The sequence below is a fragment of the Excalfactoria chinensis genome, chromosome 3, assembly GCF_039878825.1.
Source record: "Excalfactoria chinensis isolate bCotChi1 chromosome 3, bCotChi1.hap2, whole genome shotgun sequence".
Taxonomy (NCBI): Eukaryota; Metazoa; Chordata; class Aves; order Galliformes; family Phasianidae; genus Excalfactoria; species Excalfactoria chinensis.
Window position 1 is genome coordinate 3,298,872 of NC_092827.1, and position 21,453 is coordinate 3,320,324.

The following is a 21,453-nucleotide window of genomic DNA, read 5'->3' on the forward strand; positions in this document are numbered from 1 at the left end:
ACAAACCACAGGCAATGTCTTTCAAGAGATCAAATAGAAGAATGAAAGAAGTAGGGAAGGAAAAAGTGAATGAGAGAAGAAAGAATTTGAGGGAAAAATACTAAACAAGGAGGCTGCAGTTGGGTCTCTAACTATTCACATTTACAGCCTGGGGATGCTTTGAAGGACAAAACCCTATAAAGGCAAAAATTAGTTCTCATAAGGAACGGCATTTGCAGTTTTGAGGGGCACAACAGCTTTTATGCCCCATCATCAGGAGGGAAGAACTGAGGAAAGCCTGCATGTTTCTACAGCAAAAGTTTCTTTGTGGAGCTTTCTTTTCCTTTTGGTCATAAGAGAAACAACCTTCTTCCTGCTCACTAAGCCATAAAAAAACAAAACAAACCAAAAACAAACAAGCAAAACTATAACAATAAAAAATAAGCAAAAAAAGAAATGTCCTCCAGCACTGCATTAAGTTCCCCCGAGGACAAGCAGAGCGTTGCTGATGTGACATGCACATTAAGATGAAGGCTGAGAGAGGAACCCTCTGGCAGCATACCAGGAGGTGCTGTTTTCCTCTGTGACACTTGATGCTGGCACAGACGTACTTCAAACTTGCAACGATTTCACTGGGACAAAAATAAATGATGGCCTCCAGTTCATTGCCAGTGGATGATCACTAACCTGAGCAGACATATCAATGAGTTTGGGGAGATTCAGTTGGCTCCCTTCCTCTGTCTTCAAATAATCCAGCAAGCACCCTGCAAAAAGAGAAGAGACTGCAGTGAGCCTTCTGAATATGCCCGTGCATGTGCTTTCTCTGGTGCACAACAACAAATCTGCCCACATCCTGGAGATCAGCACAATGTCCACCCATTACATGTGGGAGTACCAGTCAGCTCATTGACCTGATTTTGCAAGAAATCCAACGAAAGCATTTGGTAAGGCTCCTTACCGTTGGCCATATACTCTGTCACGATGTAAATTGGCTGCTTTGTGACTACAGCATAGAGCCGGACCAGCTTATTATGCTGGAGCTTCTTCATCAAGTTTGCTTCTGCCAAGAAGGCGTCAGGATCCATGCTGCCCTCCTTCATGGTCTTCACAGCCACCTTGAAGTTGTTCTTATAGTAGCCTGCAGGGAGATAATGATGCACTGAGGAATCCTGGCCTTTCTGCAGGCTCTGCTGGGCCATGTAAGAAAAAGAGCTTGTGGAGCAGGGAGCAGAAAAGCACAGCGACAGTTTTCAGCCTCCCAGCAAAAGGGAGTGGTAAGTCTCAGACCAGTAGGCTCTGAGCAGCCAGTGGGTATAGGAAGAGATTGGAGAGGCATATCAATCACATCTACCCTACGAAGCCCATGCTGAACCATGCAAATACAACCTGTCTGGTCCTTCCCAAGAGCACAGCATCTATTGCTGCAGGTGTACCCACAAACTAGCTGTTCATACTTCAGGATCCCCATACCCAGACCATCCCTGTCTTCAGGAAAGAGGGTTTTCTGTCTCCTCTGTTCACACATTTCTTTCCTGAAATGGGATCACTGTACTTACCCATCCACACTTCCCCAAACTGTCCACTGCCAAGCTTCTTCACAAGTTTCAGAGACTCCCGTGGGATCTCCCACTCATCCTGTGCCCAGGGCCTCTGGGGAGCCAGGGATATGCAGGGAGCCATGAGCCTCTGGCACAGACCATCTCCCCTCTCTGTGTGAGCAAAAACCATAAGACAGTTCAATGGACGGTTCGACAGCAAACCTTCAGCCCCAGAACTAACCTGTTCCTCCCCTTGAAGAGGAAAAAGCCAGCTCATGGGACAACTCCATAAACCCGCAATGTTTCAACCACAGGGATCAGCCCAGCCAAAATGGATCCAATTAAAAGAGGAGGATCAAAAAGAGTCATAAAGGAGACTATTGTCTTGCTTAGTAAGTCTCAAACCTTCCCAGGCATTCCTCTTGCATATCCTTTCAGTGCTCAGTTCTCTCGGTGACTCCCTGGTTAGAGTGCAGTGGGCAGAGCTCACCCTCACAATGCCCAAGGACAAAAGACAGGGCATGGGAGCCCAGTTTCAAGGAAAGCATCTTGCTCATGAGGGTGGATGGAGCAATGGTGACCACCCTCCCTCTACCCACCTCCTGCTAGGAGTCAGTAGGGAAGGAAAGCAACTTACGGCTGTAATGATGGATTAGCTCTGGCAGGGTGGCAAAAGTCATCCTCGGGGAGATGTAATAACCTCCACCATCTAAAGAGCGGATCCTGTAGTGTTTGATGATGTCCCCATGAGCAGAATCGCTGTCTCTCACAGACAAGGAATAGGCACCTGGAGAGGGCAAGCAAAAGAAGAAACAGTGAGGACAAGCAGCAACTCAGGGACCAGCAATCCTCTCTTTCCTCAGCTGTCTTCAGCTGTAGGCATTTCTCCCAGCCCTTGCTGATTCCTTCTCATCAGGTTCCAAAACTGCTAATTTCCACCTCTCCAAGGCATGTGAAGAGGGTGAAGTTTCACCAGAGCTTGACCAGGCCCGTTGAGGCTTGGTTGGGTAAGACTTGTCTATGCGGTCACCAACAGCCCTGTGGAAACCACATGGTCATCAAAACCACATCTTTTTAGGTCATTATAGTCTTTCCACAGCTTCCCTTTTTCATCTGAATTCTCTCAACCATACCATATCATCCAGACAAAGCAAGTGACTGCAGACCTGCTGGCTTGTAGACACAACCCCTCGGTACAACCACAGTGTTGGTTCATGGGAGAAAGATGGTCAAGAAATAAGTGTCCCTTCTCACTGCTATCCAAGGTCCCCATGTCCCTGTCTTTCCCTATAGCCCAAACCCCAATCCCACTCTGATCTGCTGTTTTCTCCTTATAATGGGGTTATAATCCAACACATGTTTATATATATATATATATATAAAATATTTTTTTTTTCCACAGAAAGAAACCAAAACAACCAGAACAAAATGCTGCTACAGAGCAGCAACCTCATGCTTATGTCAGGGTAAATTTCAATACAGCTTAGCAATGTTAGTTTTTTCCCCCCTTTGTCTGGATCATATTTCCAGAGAAAGTTGTTATAAGCCTGCTGGGCTGTTAAGAATCCAATACGTCAACCGGGTTGATAGGTTGCCTTTTTAACATCTGAAAAGGCAAGGCTATACATGTTAAAAAACATGCATCTGTCATATAGGATCATAAGCAGAAGTGGGGCATTCCATGCTGACTGTGAAAGCCTAATCCTCCACGCGAGGGGAAAGTCTGCCAGCACATAATGCTCCCTGGCTGGTGTTTCTCCATCACAGCACCAGTTCTCACTGCAGTTTCCTGCACTACATCTGGAAACATTCCTTGTGCTGATAATTTAAAGGAAATAACAATAGAAAATCGCTTCTGTGGACATTTGCTCTATTGCTGTTTGATTATGAGCCTTGACAAGAAGGTCCTGCGAGGGTCTACAAGTTTTCCATGTGCAAGCAGTTGCTTTGGGATGAATTTTGTTCCAAACTATGAAATGCAGTCACATAAACTTTGTGGAAGACCCGCTGGTTTATATGCAGAGCAAGGGAACCCCAAGACTGGAAGCGCACCAGTTGGGCGTTATGGAGCCCTGCAGCATCCTCAACAGTGCAACAAAACACTCCAGCAAAGAGCCAAAGAATGGCTTATTGTTTACAGCCCCTGTCTTGTTAATTAAGGGCTATAACTACACAGCTAAGAATGTCTTTCCCAGAGAGAGAAGTATGGTTCTTGTTGGGTACAGAGAGGTGATGCTATAGGGCTTGTGTCTGCAGTGCTTAGCATAAGTCTGGTGAGAATGGATTAACCACATTCATGCAATATTATTATTTTCATTGTTATTATTCTATTATTGCTGCTGTGGCTGCTAGTGATGTTATTTTAATTTCATGGTGACTGAAATAATGTACAGGCCAGGCTACAGCTCATCCAAGTTGGGCTTATAGGGCGTGAATCCAGAAGAGCAGGTAGCATGCATAGACATGGCTTGGGGCATGTAGGGGTTTCTGCAGAGCAAGGTCTGCAAAAGGAAGGAGCCAAACATGGTGTGAACCCATCAGCAGTGACGACACACAGCCTTGCAGAAGGGAGTGCAGGAATTAATGATCAACATGTGCATATGGGTGCCTGGAGGCTACAAGCAAGCAGAGATCTATTTGTTAGTATGGTTGACCCAAAATGTCTGCTCTCCTGCAGGACCTGCTCTCCAGACCCCACGGACCTTGCAAACCCCTGTATCTTTCAGAGCAGTGATGTACAACATGCAGCAGTAACAGGGGCTCCAGGCATCCTCCAGGCCAACCTATCACCTGCCTACTACCTGGCTAATCCTTATCCTGTCATTAATGCTAATGATTGCATTTCACCCAAAGCCAGAGTTTGGTTTGCTAGAGTGAGTGCCATGGAGCTTTCCTTGTCGTTCACTGTGGTTGGATCCTGTTCCCCTGGGAAAAGCAGTGCAAGGGCAAAGCACAAGAGCTGGGAAGCATCTGTTCTCTCTCAATGAGAGCAGAACATTTAATACGTTACATGGAGCCACATGGATGACAGGAGCCTCATCTTCCCTAGCGATAATTAGGATGGCCAAAAGGGGTTACAGCCTCTCAGCCACAAGGTCTTTCCTTCTCCTAAAGTCCTGCATCACATCCAAGCACAAACCTGGGCTTACAGATAGGTCCACATTCTGTGCTGGGCACCAGCTCAGAGCAGTGTGGGTGACACCAAATCCTGTTCTAAGTCTCAGAGCCTCCTGTTCTGGGTTTGGGATCATCCCACAGGGGCTCTCAGCTCCTTTCTGTTTAAAGCGTAGCAGGTTTGGTATGGGAAAAGCACTGAAGGTGCAAAGGATTCGGCTTCAGATCATACCAAGGGCTGTTTTGTTCCCTAAGCACAGGTACTGCGTACTTGTGAGATGTTATGGGACATCTGCATGGGCCTGGCAGGCATGCTGCAAAACTATATCTATATCTTATGGAACATCTGGATAGCTCTGAGATGTCCATGTTTAGACAACCATATCAAGCCCCATTGAACCACGGAATCATAGAACCATACAGGTTGGAAAAGACTTCCTAAGGTCATCCAGTCCCACTGTAGCTCAGCCCCACCGTGCCCACTGACCATGTCCCTCAGTGCCACGAGCTGTGGTGATAGGAACCACCCTCACCACAGCCTGGTCTACATGGTGAGCATCATGAGGACATCTCCTGCTGAGCCTGCAAAGCGTGGTTCTGTCCCACAGCAAACTCCAACACTGGCACTGCTGAACCGCACAGCTCAGGTCTGGAAGGTCCTCCAAGCTGTGCCCATGCCCAGCAGTTGCTCTGTAGATCTCACCTGTGCTGGTCTCGCTCTCTCGAACAAGGAAGGAGCCAATTTTGTTACCAGAAGACAACAGCAGCCGTTCAGCATCTTTTCTGCTCAGAGTTTTAAAGAACCACCTGGGAGACAGAAAAGGTAAAACCTTTTTGGAAAAGGAAAAGCTCAGAATAAGAAAAAGGACATTCTTTCCAGTTGATTCGGTTGTTTTTTTTTTTCTTTACTATTACACTCTGAAATGGAGGGTTATTTTTATCAGTAAATAGATTTCCATTTGCTGGAACGTGGCAGTAATGAGCTGTTTTTGGTGTATAAACAGCAGATTTCTGTCACTTTGGGCTTGTTTCAATGCCTAGCAGTTCAAGCAAAACAAAGAGCAGAGTTTGTTCCAGTGTTGCTATATACAAGCCCAGGCAGAGCAGGGACCCACAGCTCACCTGGCAAACCAGGAAGCCCATTAAGGCCACGTGTGAAGCAGATACATGGGTTAGAGGTGCTAACTGCCATTAAAACATACACCTTGGATACAAAGAGCATCTATGCCTTGATCCCATTTCTGCATGCTGAGCTCAGTAATGGCTTGGTCTCTCCAAGAGGCGATTGCCAAGGTGGATCCCAAGAGGGATTACTGGGGCTAATCCTCTGTAACTGAATACCATCGAGGAGGTAAAAAATAGACAAAAAACTTCTCCTTCTTCTGCTTTGATACAAAAACCCTATTGGATCAAATCTTTCTTTGCAGGGAACCAGACACGAAGTCCACATCTGAGCTAAAGCAACAACTGGTGTCAGGATGCTGTTTTGGGAAGGAAAGCCCTGCATCAACCTTCACCCTTCATCAGCTTATGCACTTACTTTTCCTGTTCCAGGCTGTCTACTAGTGCAACGAAGTTGCTGGGGATATAGCCTTTCTTCCCACTTCGGAGGGATTTGGCCAGCCACCAGTCCCCCTCACTGCAAAGCAAGAAGAAAACGTGTCAGTGCCTGGAGGAGGTTTCACAAATAGGTAAGGATTAGAGGACAACATGGTATATGGGGTTCTGAGCACTCCTAAGGGGAGATGTTAATCTGTGAAGTCTCTCTCATTCTCTTTAGATCACCACTTGGTTGACGGTTGCTGAGAAAAACTGTGTGGCCTGTCAGTGGCTTCATGAGGTCACGGCTTCTTTCCATTGATGTAGAGGAAGCACAGACCCAAACCTCCGCTGTGCACCAAAAGGGAGATGTGGGACATCAAGGTCAGCACCACTTAATTTTGTTGCTTGCACAGGGACATAGGAACTCCTCTATTCTGCTCCTACCTTTATCTACCAGCCATCGGCTTTGCTGTCCCACTCAAGCACCAGCCATGACAAAAAGCCATCCCCCTCCAGTGGGACCACTGGTTCCATGCTCCATGTGTCCATTCGGTCCCTTCTGGAGGCCACCTCACAGGACAGCCAAGGACAGAGCAGCCCACCAAGGCTAAATGGGACCAAGCCTCACTGCTGCCCTATTATGGGTTGGGTAGATGAACAACTGGCCTCCTTTCATGAGTTTTACAAGAAGATGAAATGAAATCATTCATCTTCCTGGCTCAACTCTGTCCTTTCCTCTGACTACACCCAACCCACATCCTTTGCAAATGCATGATCAGCATATATGCAATGTGCTGCGTTAGTGGTGTAACTCATGCAACTTCTGCACCCATGTGAGCTGGCAGGGGAGAAGGTCCCAGAAGCAGCCAGGCAGGGACACAACCTGACCCCTGTAACCCCAGGAAAGCAGGATAGTGTCACCTTCCACATCTCCACAGCTCTCGTGGGCATCAAATTCATGTCTGATCCCAAAGTCCCCACCTTTACCAGCCTGGTTGTGCTCGACCTTGAGCATCCCTTACTTGGAGAGGATCTGGAGTTTCTCCCCCTTAACCAGCTCCAGATCACGGTCACTTGAAGCAGCAAAGTCATACAGTGCAATCACAACGATGTCATCTACAAGAAGAAGCAGCATATTGAATTCAGCTCTTTACTGGGGGGTGACACACACTCAGCAGTGCAGTGAGGCACTTCCCCCTATGCACCCATGACCCCAAAGCCAAGATTTCCCCCAGCCCATCTTTCCTGCCAGCCACAACCTCTGCTCAGAGCTTAAGCTATTTTACCTGTGTTTCCTGTGCTTGTCTTTTTAAAGCACTCCAGATCCCCGCATACACAAAACCCAGAGTGTCAACAAGGAAAAAGTGTTTGTGTGGAATAAGAAAAGTCATAAATAATCTGTCAGTGCTTGGCCTTGGTTCTACGTGACAGTAAATGAAATCTGCTGTGGCAACATTGCCCAGGGATTCTGACTCAAAAAGAGGAGGTTTTCTTGTCTAGAGAAAGTATGGTGACACCTCAGTTCCTGCTAGTGGAGCTCATTGCAAGGGTCCAACTCTCCCTCGAAACACTCTCTGCTCAGATCGTATCTCTCCATCCCTTTTACATGCCGTTTCTTGCAGATGTGTCACCACATGTAAGTCATGCTGCTGTCCTCAGCTCCAGCACCCAGCTGCTCACTTTGGCTCAGCTACAATTCCCGAGAGGGCAGTGGTTGCTTCAGCATTTCCTCTCTCCAGACCCAAAAACCAATGCTCTGTGTCTCCCATTTCTCTTGCAACTCACTCAGGCCAAGGCTGTGAGCAGGACTGAGTCCCCACCCCCTGCCCTGACACTCTATGTTAACTACATCCGTGTTGGTCCAGCACGTTTTGGGCAGAACCAAATGAATTTCTGCACTCTTTTGCACACAAGATGCACTGTGCATCGCATTGCATGTGTGCATGGGGCTGCTGAGGGAAGATCTCTGTGGGATGGGGGATCTCTGTATGGGAGCAGAGCTGCTACATGTGCATCCCAGGTTGTGTTGGTTCTGCTCGTGGAGAGGTTGTGTGACCTTTCATGTGCGCTCGCAGCTGCTGAAGCAGAAAGGAGCAGCTATTTTGGGGCAGAGCAAAACCTATGAGGGTGATCGGCATGCATGCACAAACACAACCACTGAACCAAAACGTGGTAGAAAAGTAAAAGGGAAGGGAAAAGGGAAGAGAGAAGGGAAAGAGAAAAGGGTAAGGAATGAGCAAAATAACAACAACAAAAGAGGGATAAAAAACATGAAAAGGGAAAAAAGAAAAGGAGAAAGAATAAAGAAGAGAAAAGGTAAAGGTAAAGGTAAAGGTAAAGGTAAAGGTAAAGGTAAAGGTAAAGGTAAAGGTAAAGGTAAAGGTAAAGGTAAAGGTATAGGTAAAGGTAAAGGTAAAGGAAAAGGAAAAGGGAAAGGGAAAGGGAAAAGGGAAAAGGGAAAAGGGAAAAGGAAAAGAGAAAAGGAAAAGGAGAAAGAAATGAAGAGGAAAAAGAAAAAGAATTAAAAATAGATGCTTTGCTGTGGAAAGCTTTTATCTTGTCGTCAGCCTAATGAATGCACCAAGAGCCACAGACAGGCTATACATAGCATTTTTCAAAACAGACTGTCAAGCCACTGTCTCTGTGTGACCTTTTCAAATAATGCCACCAGCAAGAGAGCCAGACTGGCCCTTTGTCATCGGCAGATAAGATGTCTCTGGGGCAGCTCGGGTGCTGTGTCTGGGCAGGACCCACTGGCGACTGGCAGGCAATGAGGGATGCGGAGGGTCAGCGTGGGAGGGCTGCAAGGAGGGAAATGCAGCCTTGCAAACCAAGCTGTGAGCAGTTGCAAGGAGGAACTTGGAGGTGCAGGAGAAGTTTCGGCAGAGCCGTGCTCTCTACATGAGGAGAAAAGTATGGCCGGACGCAAGGCTTTGAAGTCTTAAAATAGCTTGCATGGCTGGGAGCTTCCCTTTGAGGGATCTCAGAACATCTGGCATTAGCACTGCATCCATCCACTTGCTGCCTCAGTGAGAAAGCAGGTGTTATCTCAGCTTCTCCAACACAAGAGGTGCCAGGCATGCACTGCTTCAAGGTGGATGGACAACGTGCCATCCATGTGCACCATCCCACTCTGTTTGTGAGTGAAATCATGCAGCGTTTCTGCTTTTCCTTTGAAAAGTAGAAGTAAATGTCAAGTACAGAGCGGCTGCATGTTCAAATAATTGAAAAAAAAAAAAAAGATAAAACACAACAAAAAAAAGGAAGAAGAGATAGCAAAAAAAAAGGTAGTTTTGATCTTGAAGCAACCGAGGGAAGTGCAAATAAACAAAACCCAAAAGAAAAAACAACCAACCAAAAAGAGAGAAATCGAGAAAGGAAAGGATTACATTTTGCAAGGACGAGAAAAGGTTTTGCATGGTGAAAAAGTTGTGACTCCCTCTTATCCCCTTTTCAACGTTCTCACTGAGAAACACGGCATGCTGAAGTGAGCAAAAAGAAAAGTGCTGTCTCTGGCCAAGCCAGCAGGACTTGCCGTCTCATGATGAAAGCAGCTCCTTCCCTCTCTGTGTCTGTCACCCTGCTGGGAAACAGCGTCGATAATGCTTTCTTGGCCCATTTGACTGAGTTAGGTCATGAAGCTGTCGGGGCTGCTGGGAGTGACTGCTTTGCAGATAGTGCTAGCAGCACAAGGGCTTTGATTGCGAGCCAAACACGTCTTGGCTCTGTGCTGCTGTCAGGAAAGTGAGATACCAGCTCAGTTTGCGTAGGCCGAGTGCCAGTTTGATGGCTTAATGGAAATGATTCAACCAGGCTTCCCACCGCTGCCCCGTCGTGAATGGAAGGTATCTGCAAGCATCCTATGGTGGCAGAGCCACGCTATGGTTGTGCCAGTGTCTTACAGAAGATGGTGACCTTGGGTTGGAGACAGCCATGGTCAGACTGGATAGGGCTGTGAGTACTGATGGAGCTGTGGGTGTCCCTGTTCACTGTAGGGAGTGGGATCATATGGCCTTCAAGGGTCCCTTCCAACTCAAATGATTCCATGATTCTGTGACACTGTGTTGGCTCAACCAAGAGATATGCTGTTAAAATTGGGTCCTGTCTCCCAGCTCAGCAAGACGTGGGCTGGTTCACCAAGGTCTGCTTGGAAAGTGTGCCTTCAGAACATAAGCTTGCAGTGAAGGAATGCTTTCTGCCAGATACATTCTGCATCCATGCACCATTTTGACTCAGTGAATGTTGTTGCAGACAATTTCTGCTTTCCTAGTAACATCATATCAAATTGTAATGTCTAACTTTTAATTAGGAATCTGGAACATTCACTCGTGTCTTCCTTCCCTCTATTACTTTTGAATGAGAACGATAATTTTTGTACAAGAACTCCTCATTTCTCAATGAGAAATAAGCTTTATATGTAGAAGCAACTCCTCTTTTGTTTTCCATTGAAGCTCATAGCCACATTTCTGGTTGCATCCTTGTCAAACTCAAATCCATCTTCAGGGAACAATAAAAATGACCAAGCATTTGGATGTTAGTTTTGCATTACTTCAAAGGACTTAAATTTCCAGAGCACACCCAGCTTCCCCCTTCTGAAAATCAGACCTGCTCATACTATGGTTAGTCAAAAGCAAGGCCAGAGGTTGAAGAAGTTGCAGTTCCTCAATTGGAATAAATGTCCTTGTGGAGAAGCTGATTCTTTGTGCATTCTTAGGTTATCATGATGCATGATGAGAAGCATCCAAAACAATCAGTTGTTTCCATCAGTAGTGCTTACATTCAGCTGTGAGCAGCTGAAAGGGTGAGGGTGGGTGTTATTCTTCCTATCTTCTACATCTTATCTATCTAAAGCAAGCTAAGAGCAGCAGCTCTAGCAATGGAGCTGGTGTGCTTGGACCTGGACTTTGCTGTGCTGAGGGTTTTGGAAGTACAGAATTAAAGGTAAGTTTTGACTTCACAGAGTGGAGGGAGGTCCCAACACTGACCTTTGAGGTGCTGTGAGTGCTTAGGGATGAGTGGTAAAATGAATGAGAGGCTCACACAATTGAATAACCCACAATAAATAAAGAGTGTGTTTGCAATGCTGCTAACACAGTTATACACTTCTTGCCTATCTCCATGCTACTTCCATTAAGACAAATAATGACAGGAGGAATTAGGATCTGTTAACAAAGAATAGATTATTTCTGAAACGGCACTGTGAAATCTTGAAGCTGTGAAACAAGATGCACTACAACAAGAGCAGAAGGAGAAAAAAATCATAATGGAAGGAAAGGGAAAGAGAAAAGGAAGGGGAAAATAGGGAAAAATGGGGAAGAGGGGGAGGGGAGTGGAGGGAAAGAGAAGGGAAGGGGTAGGGGAGGGGAGGGAAGGAGAGAGAAGAGGAGGGGAGGGGAGGAAATGGGAAGGAAAAAGGAAAGGATTGTTTTTCAATTAATATTACTTCTCAAGCATCCAGAGTCAACAATTTCACCTTGAAATGCTCCCACAGGATATAATTCCTATCTTCTGCTTTTGTTATATGATTGAATTGTCTGAAAATTACGTTTTGTTTATCAGTTCACTTGAATCGTTCTTTGTCACCAGAATATTTCAAACATCTCACATGGTTCCTATCAGCTCATGTTGCTGCACAGGACAGAGGCAGACATAGCATCATTTCTGGAAATTTAGGCACCGATAGGGAAAACAACAAGTTCCTGAATTGTCAGTGAGTGTATTCCTCCAAAACTGGAACCATACCCAACAAGCCACAAGATTTTTGACATCTACAAATGTCTAACATGATACTTGATGTATTTTTTAGCATCTTTCCACTTCTGCCTTCTGGCTTGAAGCAGAAGTAAAAGGCACCTCTGAAGACTACGTCTGTCGTGCTTCTAACCAGAGCAAAAACTATGCTAAAAAAAATAAGCATGAAAAAACCAGTGATGTCTGCTCAGTTGTGGATGCAGAAGAGCGTGACTGTTTGGAAATGTGCCCTGATGACTATTTCTCCAAAGGAAACATGGCTTCTGGAAAACAAATACTTCAACAGAAATGCACTCAGATTCCCATGGATGAAGAGCTACACATTCCACTACGTGTGTCAGCACAGGTGTGGGGCTGAATAGCACGAAACCACATCATACCAGAACATTTTAATGTTTTCATTCTGACATTCCTCTGGTCATCTCAAAGCAGAGGCATCCATAAGGACAAGAAGAATGTTTTTAAACTGAGACAGGGGAGGTTTAGGTTGGACCTTAGGAGGAAGTTTTTCACCCAGAGGGTGGTGACACACTGAACAGGTTGCCCAAGGAGGCTGTGGTTGCCCCATCCCTGCAGGCATTCAAGGCCAGGCTGGATGTGGCTCTGGGCAGCCTGGTCTGCTGGTTGTTGACCCTGCACATAGCAGGGGCTTGGAACTGGATGGTCATTGTGGTCCTTTTCAATCCAGGCCATTCTGTGATAAGACCATGGAGGTCAGGTTTGCTGTTACACCGATAATATCCAGCATCCCTCTTTTTCCTTTCCGCAGACCTACCTCCCCTTCTGCTCTTCCGCACATATGAGAAAACCTTATGATTTACCAACCACTTCCCTCCAACCTTCCTCTATATTTTTACCTTCTTCTAATTCTCTCTCTTGGTCTGTAATCTGCAAAATCTCTTTGACACAAATAACTACAAGCTGCTTTCGGAGGCTGGGCAGGGGTAGCAGAGGGCTTCCTGCTGAAAGGCAATCATCGACCAAATGCCATCTGCAATCTGCAGATAATTGCAGAGGTGGCTGAAGCCAACAGCCAGTCTCTGAGCTGGGGCTCTGAGCGTCCTTATTTTGTACTTTCCTTTCTTCTCATTCTCTTTGTAGTCTCTCTCTGCTATTACCTCTGAAATCTTCATCTGGCTGTTTATGGCATTCACAGGTTCTCATGCTGCAGGCAGAGGGATCTCATGCAGTTGGTGCCTCAGATCTCACTTTGCTCAGCCAATGAAGGAGCGCATTTCTCTCTTAATTTCTTCAATGAGTGGGAGAAACTGTCTGCTATCAGCATGTAGTGATTTAAACTGATTCTTTCAAAATGAACCAATAAACTCCCTGCCCGGCAACACTAAACTTACAAAAACCACATGGCTGTAGCATGAGAGCTCATTTACAGAATGCACATCTCAAGACCTGCTGATGGAGGACCACCACTTTGCAAAGCCCCGCGGGAAAGCGAAGGAAACAGCAACTGAGCTCAGCATCTTACCTTGTGCAGAGGCTTGGTTTAGATGAGAGAGGCTGATAAATTGTCTGCCCTTTGGTAGAAATAGAACAAGAAAAGAAGACATAATTACTTTGCTGTGCTTGCAGGAGGACCTGCTTTCAGCTTCAGAGATGAGTGGGAGCCCACTGCAGCCAGTCAAAAACCCCCACACCTGGGTCCTTACATGTCTGGATGGTTTTAGTATGTTTTGCTGTGAGGTATTCGTAGATGGCCTGACTGTCAGCTTGCATAAACCTTGACTGCCTTGTAAATAAAACCATAACTGCCTACCCACTCATTCAGACCCTGCTCTGTCTAGCTCTGATGCCCAGTCTTGGACCAGTGGAGGATGAGACATGAATGGCCCCACTGAGAAACAACTGTTGCAGTATTATTCGAAGCAGAAAACCTGGGATGCTCTTTGCTGTGACTGTCCCAAGGCTTGTGGAATGTTTTTTGCTCAGGGATCTGTTTTAAAAAGAGTCAGTGACTCTCTAATAAACTAAGACCCACTGAAGGGAGCCTTTGACCACTGCTGGGGATATTTATACGTTTGCCAAAGAACTGAACTACAGACAGAGAATTAAAAAACACACATTGCTTCCAATCCATGCTACTCTTTGACTTCCTGCTTAGCAGCAATACATGGAGGGAGGGAAGGAGGGATGCTAATGCCTCCCTCCTTTGCGAGCTTGAGACCTGAGATGTTTTTCACATCCTAGTTGCACCCAGAGTTTCTCTTGTGCTGGCATCTGACTGCACTACTGACAAGGGCAGGAAGAGAGAAAACGTCTTCATGTTTGTCACACAGTGAGAGGTGGCTAGATTTAGTGATTTCCCAGCTCTATATGTGGAGTTTATAATTTGAGGGCACCAAAATCTGAACCTAGTAGCTCACTGATCTGTGCTCGTGCAAACATGGGCTGTTTGGGTTCACAGGGAGAAGCAGGAGCTTGGCATTTCTGATTCTCAGCCCAAGACACATTAGATGCAGACCCTCTTTATCAATTAAGCTCCTTGCCCTCCCTGATAGTAAAGCTTCCTCTGTGGCTTGCAGCTTTGAATCTTAGCTCAAATCTGACCCATCTTTGTGCCACTTGCAAGTCAGCAATATGAGCCTGTATTGCAGAGAGGTGAAGGCAGCAGTGTTCAAGTGATGCTCGGCACAACACAGTGCTTCAGAGCACCATCACTGCGAGCACACTCAGAAGATTCACATCCATAACACGAAGAGAAAATGGAATCCACTTTACAGAGAAAAAAAAACAGAGCAAGAAGGTGATGATGGAACTGTTCACCCCATATTAAGGACACAAAGCTGGAGACTTACTTTGGGTGGGGCAGGAGGAGGTCTGCTCCTGGTTTTTGGATTGCTTCCTGACGTCAATTTCTGATTGGACATCAGCTGGTTTTTGCTCCCGATCAACCCCATCCTGGAAGAAAGACCAGAAAGTATTTTATGATCAAATTGTTCCTGGGGAAGGATGTCAGCAGTGAGAGACAAAGCAGCCTTCTCACTCATGAAGAAGAAACTGAAAAGGATATGAATGAGGGGCAATGGGGCAGCGGATGGATGTGTCTAAAACCATCCCATCCATCGTACCTATAAAGTGTGGGCCTAGAGCTTGATTCAGTTGACCATGCACAATGCCCCAGTACTATTTGAGATGCTCTATGGTATCCCAAGGTGTGGTTCTCCTGGTCATCCTGAATTATGTTTTCCAGATAGATGTGGGTTAGAGAATGCACATCTCAGGAGAAGCACTAGATACAAGATAACAAATCTCTCTCCATGAGCTATCCTCTGGTCCACTCTAGGTCTTTCCATACTTGTGCTTGAGGCCTGGTTTAATTTTCAGCCCTGAAATGAAATTTCTGGTCTAATCAATAATCCCAGCATAATACTGGGTCTAGGTAGGCAAAATAGCCAAACGACAGCAACCTTAGGCTTCTCAGCTCCCTAAACATGTAGGGAGCAGTCAACGCCACCATTACTGAAAAGCTATTGGTATAAGCATATAAAATATCTACATCACTACATCACCCAGCACCAAATTTTGCCCTGGTCCCTGCTTTGAGGAAAAAAAAAAAAAAAAAAAGACACTGAAAAACATGGTCAAAACATGAAGGAAAAACAACAGCAACAACAAATCAAACCCAAACTTCAAAGCTTAGCAGCTGGTCAAAAACACACTGACTTGTTTCAAAATCTGGGACCTTTGGAATGAGGAAGTTTCTAACATAGCCATCCCACTATTTTAAGGTGACCAAGAGAAGCTCACAGCCCTTGAGAGAGGAGATGGTGGCCCCAAGAAGTAAACCATGAGCTTCAAGAGAAGAAGAGAAGGTGAAGACTCCAAGAAGATCAAGAGACTCAAGAGAAGGGGAGAAGATGAAGACTCCAAGGAGGAGGAGACCACAAGCTCTTAGATGATGACCCCAAGAAGATGAGCAGAAGATGAAGAGCCTCAAGAGTAGAGAAGTTGGAAGACCAGAACTTCTTTTTTGAAATGCCTTCTTCTGCCTCTGCTAAAATGAGGAAAATGGGTAGACCTACATGCATTATTTTCCCCAAACGAAAGCTTTACGGCATCCATACATCTCTGGGCTTTTCTCAGACCTGAGCCTTCAGGTGGTCCATCCACCTGTAGACTGACCTCAGCATCTCTCTGGGCAGAGATTCAGTGCAGCTGGAAGGTGGACCATTGAATCAGCCACAGCATTTCCTGCAGCAAGTTCATTTACCTCCAGGTTGCAACCAGGCTTTGCTTTGCTCAGAAGAACCGCTTGTCATGCAGTGGTGCATGGTTTGTTAAGTGAGCTTTTCCTTCTCTTCCACTTGCAAACTGCTAGAAGATAACTTTCTGCCTGTGTCTTCGATTCTGAATGGTGTTATTTACTAGGATAATAAATGAGAGTAACTCAAGTTCCCTTTTCACCCAAGGAATGGAAGGGCATCATTTGAAGTCAAGGCTGTGTGACAGTCAAGGTTCCTGTACCAAGGTTACCAGTCTTAGAAAAGCACCTCAGCGTCTGCCTTTGCCTTAGATACATATCTATGGTCTTTGTCACTGTTGTCTGAATACCCATCACAGGATCTCTGATATACTTTGCCCCTAAATGGGAGATGCTGAAATGGCAATTGCTATCCTTTCTATGGTGTTGGGGTATATGAGAAATAGCAGAAGTCTGCTATAGTTCAACCATCAATCATGTCACTGGGATTGTTTCATGAGAGAATCAATGAGCAATATGCAGGATGGAGAATGCACATTTTAGGGTCTTGAGTCACTCCTGGGGATGGCACTGGTGGAGCAGCGTCATGGGAGAGCATGGAGAGATGTCAACTACAGCAAGTGCCATCAGATGACAAAGGGCTTTGTGGCCATCCTATCTCTACTGACAAGGACTGAGGAGAGCAGGGACCATGCTCTGAGCACTACATGTCCACACAAAGTGTTGCTGTGTCCAGTGGAGCATCCTTGGGATAGCTGGGTGTCATAGAATGGCTTGGGTTGAAAGGGACCTCAAGGATCATTAAGTTCCAACCCCCCTGCTGCAGGCAGGACTGTGTCCCACCACAGAGCTTTCTCCTCACATACATACAAGTGTCAAGGACACATCTGTGCAAAGCCACACCAAGAAGCAAACAACTTGTCCCGTCTCAGGCGGGAAATAGAACTGGTGAGAAATCTCCGGTAAAGGTCATCCGCTCCCACCCACATCTTTTCCTGCACTGCACGCAGAGATTTGCACAGCTCTGGGCAATCATAACCCCTACAAAACCCAACGTTCACACTCCCAAGGCCTCTGGTATCCAATGAGACCACCCTTCATGTCAGAAGGTCCTAGATATATAATCAAGTAACGCCACAGACAAACAGTGGCCAAAACATGACGCTGCTTGTCATCTCCCAACACACTGCTGGTGAAGCTTTCATTTGTTTAATTTCTTTTAAACCCTCCCAAAAAAGGTGGCTATAGGAACACGTGCTGTTCAAAGCATTACTGCTTATGGCTAGTTTCTTTTTAAATCAACATTGCATACAAAAGAAAAAGAGAAAGATTGAGAAAAGTAATTAAAAGTAGTTAATTGCCCTGGTATTTTATTTGCTCTTTTTTGTTGTTGTTTTGTTGGTTTGTTTTTCCCTAGAGGAAAAGTGTGCTGAAAAGAAAATAGTAAGTCAGAGAAACATGAAAACTTCCTCTTCACCCATCTAAAAATGTTTGTCTATGGGGCTGTGAACAACCTGGTTTAGAGGGAGGTGTCTCTGCCTACAACAGGGGGTTGGAACTGGATGACCTTAAAGGTCCCCCCCAGCACAAACTATTCTATGATTTTTAATAACTGAATGCGAGGAAATCTTTCTTCTTTCTAACAGTCATTGAGTACAGAGAACAAAATTATTCATCGCATTGCTAATACTTAACCAAAATGCTCTCGTGTTCACTCCTTTTTTCACTCATTTCCTCAAGTCTACTCAAGTTCAAAACCAAGACCATTTATTTTAAGAACATCTTTTTGAAGCAACCAGAATTCAAAACCGAATAAAAGTATTTGATGCAATGCAAGATTTTCCAGATGTCCAGCTCAGTTGCTGGTAAATTTTAAGAGAGTCAAGTGAGCCCTTGCTGAGCAAGGCTGAAAGACACGAAGATGGTGAGCTCTGTGCAGCATCCATCTCTGAACAAATGCACACAAATGCACATCACATACATGTCGGATGCTTGGATTGGACAGAAGGTAATTTTAATGGTCTTTAGAGAGGACATTTTGGCTCAAGAGAGCTGGATGCAGGTACAGATGTTCCTGCAACAATGGTCCAAGGGGGGGTTATGAAGATCCCATCAGAGCTCAGCTCAAGCAAAGCTTCCACTGACATCTGGCTGACAGATCTGTGGTGGAGAATCAAGGATGTGACTGAAGGTCCTATCAGTGCCCATCTTGGTAAGTGTTTGGAGAACATGCCCTATTGAAACAAACCATAAAGCTGTGCCTGAAGCCCCATTAAGGAGTCCAGCAGAGGTGAACACAAGTCTTTGCTGATCACAGGCTTTGGAGATCCACCTTATCTCAATGCTCAGCCTTCTCAGTGCCTTACAGTATCAAGAAAACAAGATAGTGACAGAATGGACCTGCTGGATGCACACACTCTGTATCTGTTGTAGCAGGTGGGAGAATAGTACAGAGGTACCTGTGCTAAGCCAGGTACAGCAAGCATGACCTAATTTTCCTATCCTTGTTATGATAAGCAATCCTGCATCACAGGCATGCCATCTCCTGCACTTGGCTTTTCTGCTACCCAAACAAATGTTGCTTCTGATGTGAATGCAGTAACGTCTTCTGCAGCGGGGATGTGGATGATGCAGATGAACAGCCTTGGGATTGCATGGGCGTGCACGGGGAAACAACAAGACCGAATCTGGCAGAAAAGCAGAAGTCTCAGCTCTTTATTTGCCTCACCCCCATGAAACTGTGCCATGGAAAAATAACTTATGGCCTGAGAAAGCCAATAGTGTTTTACTTTGGGGGCAGCTCCAAAAACCCCCAAGAATGGTGAGATCATAAAATGACCCTCTTTACGTTCAGACTTTAGAGGGGGTCCAGCAAAGTGTTTTCATAGTTGACCAAGTTTAAATATTTCACTTCACTTTAAAATTTCAGAGAGTCTTTCTTAAGAAAATGAGCTTAAAAGGAAATAATAGCATTAAAAACAAAGAAACAAACAACAAAAAAGCTATGAGCATATTCTAAAAATGAAGGGTCTTGACTGCTGCAAGTTCTCTTTCTCCTACCAGAAAGGATGAATGAAATCAGCTCATTTTAGATACAATGATTTAGTTATGCCAGACTTGCAGTTTTGCATAAGTGAGGAGAAAAAAGATCAGTTGAAATTTCCCCCCCAATTCTACGCTCGTCCCACATGCATTAAATACTACAGAAGTTTTTTTCTCTCTCAGCAAAACAGTTCGTTACATTTCCAAACTAGGCAACCTTGGATTGCTTTGCAAGATACAGCACCAAAGAATTACGGAAGAGTTTGAGTAGATCAGCCACACAAATGGGAACAAAGAAGCCATCAAAGCCATCGCTACTGTGACTGCTTTCCAGTTTTGCTGGGGTTTGGTAAAGATGTTTTTAATGCTATATTTAAGTGTGCATGATTAGCAGGTCTGTTGCTAGGAGGTGGTTAGAAGTCAAAACTGAGCAACAAGAAATGTGCTGTGCTATAAACAGCACCAATCCCGCAGAAGGCCTGCCTCAGAAGGAAGGTGATGCTCACAGTGCTGCATCCCCAGCTAAAGTCATGATCACTCCTATGGCCAAAAGCTGCTACTCACTAGGAGAGACCAGAGCATGCATAGAGGAGTTAGAAAAGGAATGTAGAAAGTAGAGCTGGAGAGCACAGAGCCGGGAGCATCATGGCCTTTGTTGGAGAGTGAAGTAGATGCCTATGTTACATGTTGCATCTACACGAAATCACCAAAGACCTGGAAGTTTCCTATTGGTAAAACTCAAACACCAGCCAGTTCAGGCTGGATGTGAGGGAACGTTTCTGAAATAGTGGTGATGCAGTGGCACAGCTGCCCAGGGAGGTGGTGGGGTCACCATCTTTGGAGGTGCTCCATAACCATGGGGATGTGGCACTGAAAGACATAGTCAGTGGGCATGGTGGTGGTGGTGATAGGTCAGTGTCATGCTTCGTGATCTCAGTGGTCTTTTCCAACCTTCATGATTCTGTGAATGCTCTTTGAAGACGCTTTCATCATGAGCTCAACCCCCTTGTTGTGATGGCCAGGTGGGGATGGATCTACAGGAGCTGACATCCTGCAGCATGGAGATGGAGATGTGTTGGAGAAAGGAAGGAGGAGAACAGGATCAGGAGAAGCACGCAGAACTCTTAGGGTGCCAGGAGTGTCTCGGGAGCTGACCGTGTATGAGGGATGTTATCACAAAGCTACAATGCTGCATGACAATTTCTGTTGGCATTTCCATCCAAAGCTTGTTCATGGGCTATGGGAAAGTTGGACCAAAGGGAGAACCACTCCACAGACCTCAGCAGGAATAATCCCCAATTCCCACCATGCTCAGATGAAGCCTATAGGGACCATAGGGAAAGATGTACATCTCCATGGGGAAAGAAGGAATCTCTATAGGGAGAGATGTACATCCCTTCTTCTGAACACCTCCGAATGCTTGGAAAGCCAAGTCAGAAACAGCTCCTGAGCTCAAAACCCTTCCCCTGCTGATCACAGCAGTGTCCAGCTCCAGCCAGCCTCCCCCACATGTACACTTCGATCTCTTCCACCGCAGGCCCTGGGGGGATAGGGAAGCAGGGGGATGGGAAGGCCAAGGTACACACACCTGGCACACATTTCTCTCTTTTAGCTGCAAACCAAGGGAAATGCCTCCCTGAAAACCACCCCTTGGGGCTGGATTATAGCAACCTTCGGTGCTGCTCCCATCTTCCCTCTCTGTCCTAAGGATTGAGGGGGAAGGAAACAGGGCAAGGAGATATCAAATGAAGAAGGAATAGGAAAGAGGAAAAAGGTAGAAGAAAGCCTCCCCTACCCTCAGGGAAACGTTCATTCAGAGGGGTGGGATAAGCCCTACTTGCCTGTTTCCTATGAAGCTGCTCCTGGAGACCCGACCCGATGGACGAAGCACTGGTCCGACCCATGACCGATGCTCCATGGGGCTGAAAGCCTTCAGAAAGCTTCCCCGTTAGAGATCCCTGGCTCACACCACGTCCTCAGCATCCATAGGGCTGAGGGCTTTGAATGTTGCACCCCAGGTATGCAGGAGCAGCCTGATTTTGTGATCGCGTTTAATGGACTTTCTTTTTTTAATCACGTCTCCGTGTCAGAACTGACTCCTTTCTTCCCTCAGAGGATTCCTTGCTCTATTTTAAATATTGGCATGATCCATCCGGGAGGGGGGGCAAGTTGCACTTCCCAGGCAATCTGGCCAAAATAGCACTGAGGAAGGAGAGAAACTCAGAGAGAACTCAGGCACAAAACCTAGCAAGACCCGCAGGCTATTAACAG

The 21,453-nt window shown here is 45.9% G+C and overlaps 1 protein-coding gene across 1 annotated transcript in view; it reads right to left on the minus strand.

Moving 5' to 3' along the window:
* Positions 1 to 21,310, minus strand: part of BLK (BLK proto-oncogene, Src family tyrosine kinase) — a 26,243-nt gene extending 4,933 nt beyond the window's left edge. The window contains exons 1-10 of the mRNA XM_072331665.1: positions 21,024 to 21,310; positions 14,735 to 14,837; positions 13,408 to 13,456; positions 7,196 to 7,289; positions 6,172 to 6,270; positions 5,335 to 5,438; positions 2,155 to 2,304; positions 1,536 to 1,688; positions 938 to 1,117; positions 667 to 743 (exon numbers count right to left, since the gene is read on the minus strand). Coding sequence (XP_072187766.1) covers positions 667 to 743; positions 938 to 1,117; positions 1,536 to 1,688; positions 2,155 to 2,304; positions 5,335 to 5,438; positions 6,172 to 6,270; positions 7,196 to 7,289; positions 13,408 to 13,456; positions 14,735 to 14,837; positions 21,024 to 21,100 — 1,086 coding nt within the window. The 5' untranslated portion in view covers positions 21,101 to 21,310. The remainder of the gene's footprint in view (positions 1 to 666; positions 744 to 937; positions 1,118 to 1,535; positions 1,689 to 2,154; positions 2,305 to 5,334; positions 5,439 to 6,171; positions 6,271 to 7,195; positions 7,290 to 13,407; positions 13,457 to 14,734; positions 14,838 to 21,023) is intronic.
* Between the last annotated feature and the right edge of the window lie 143 nt (positions 21,311 to 21,453).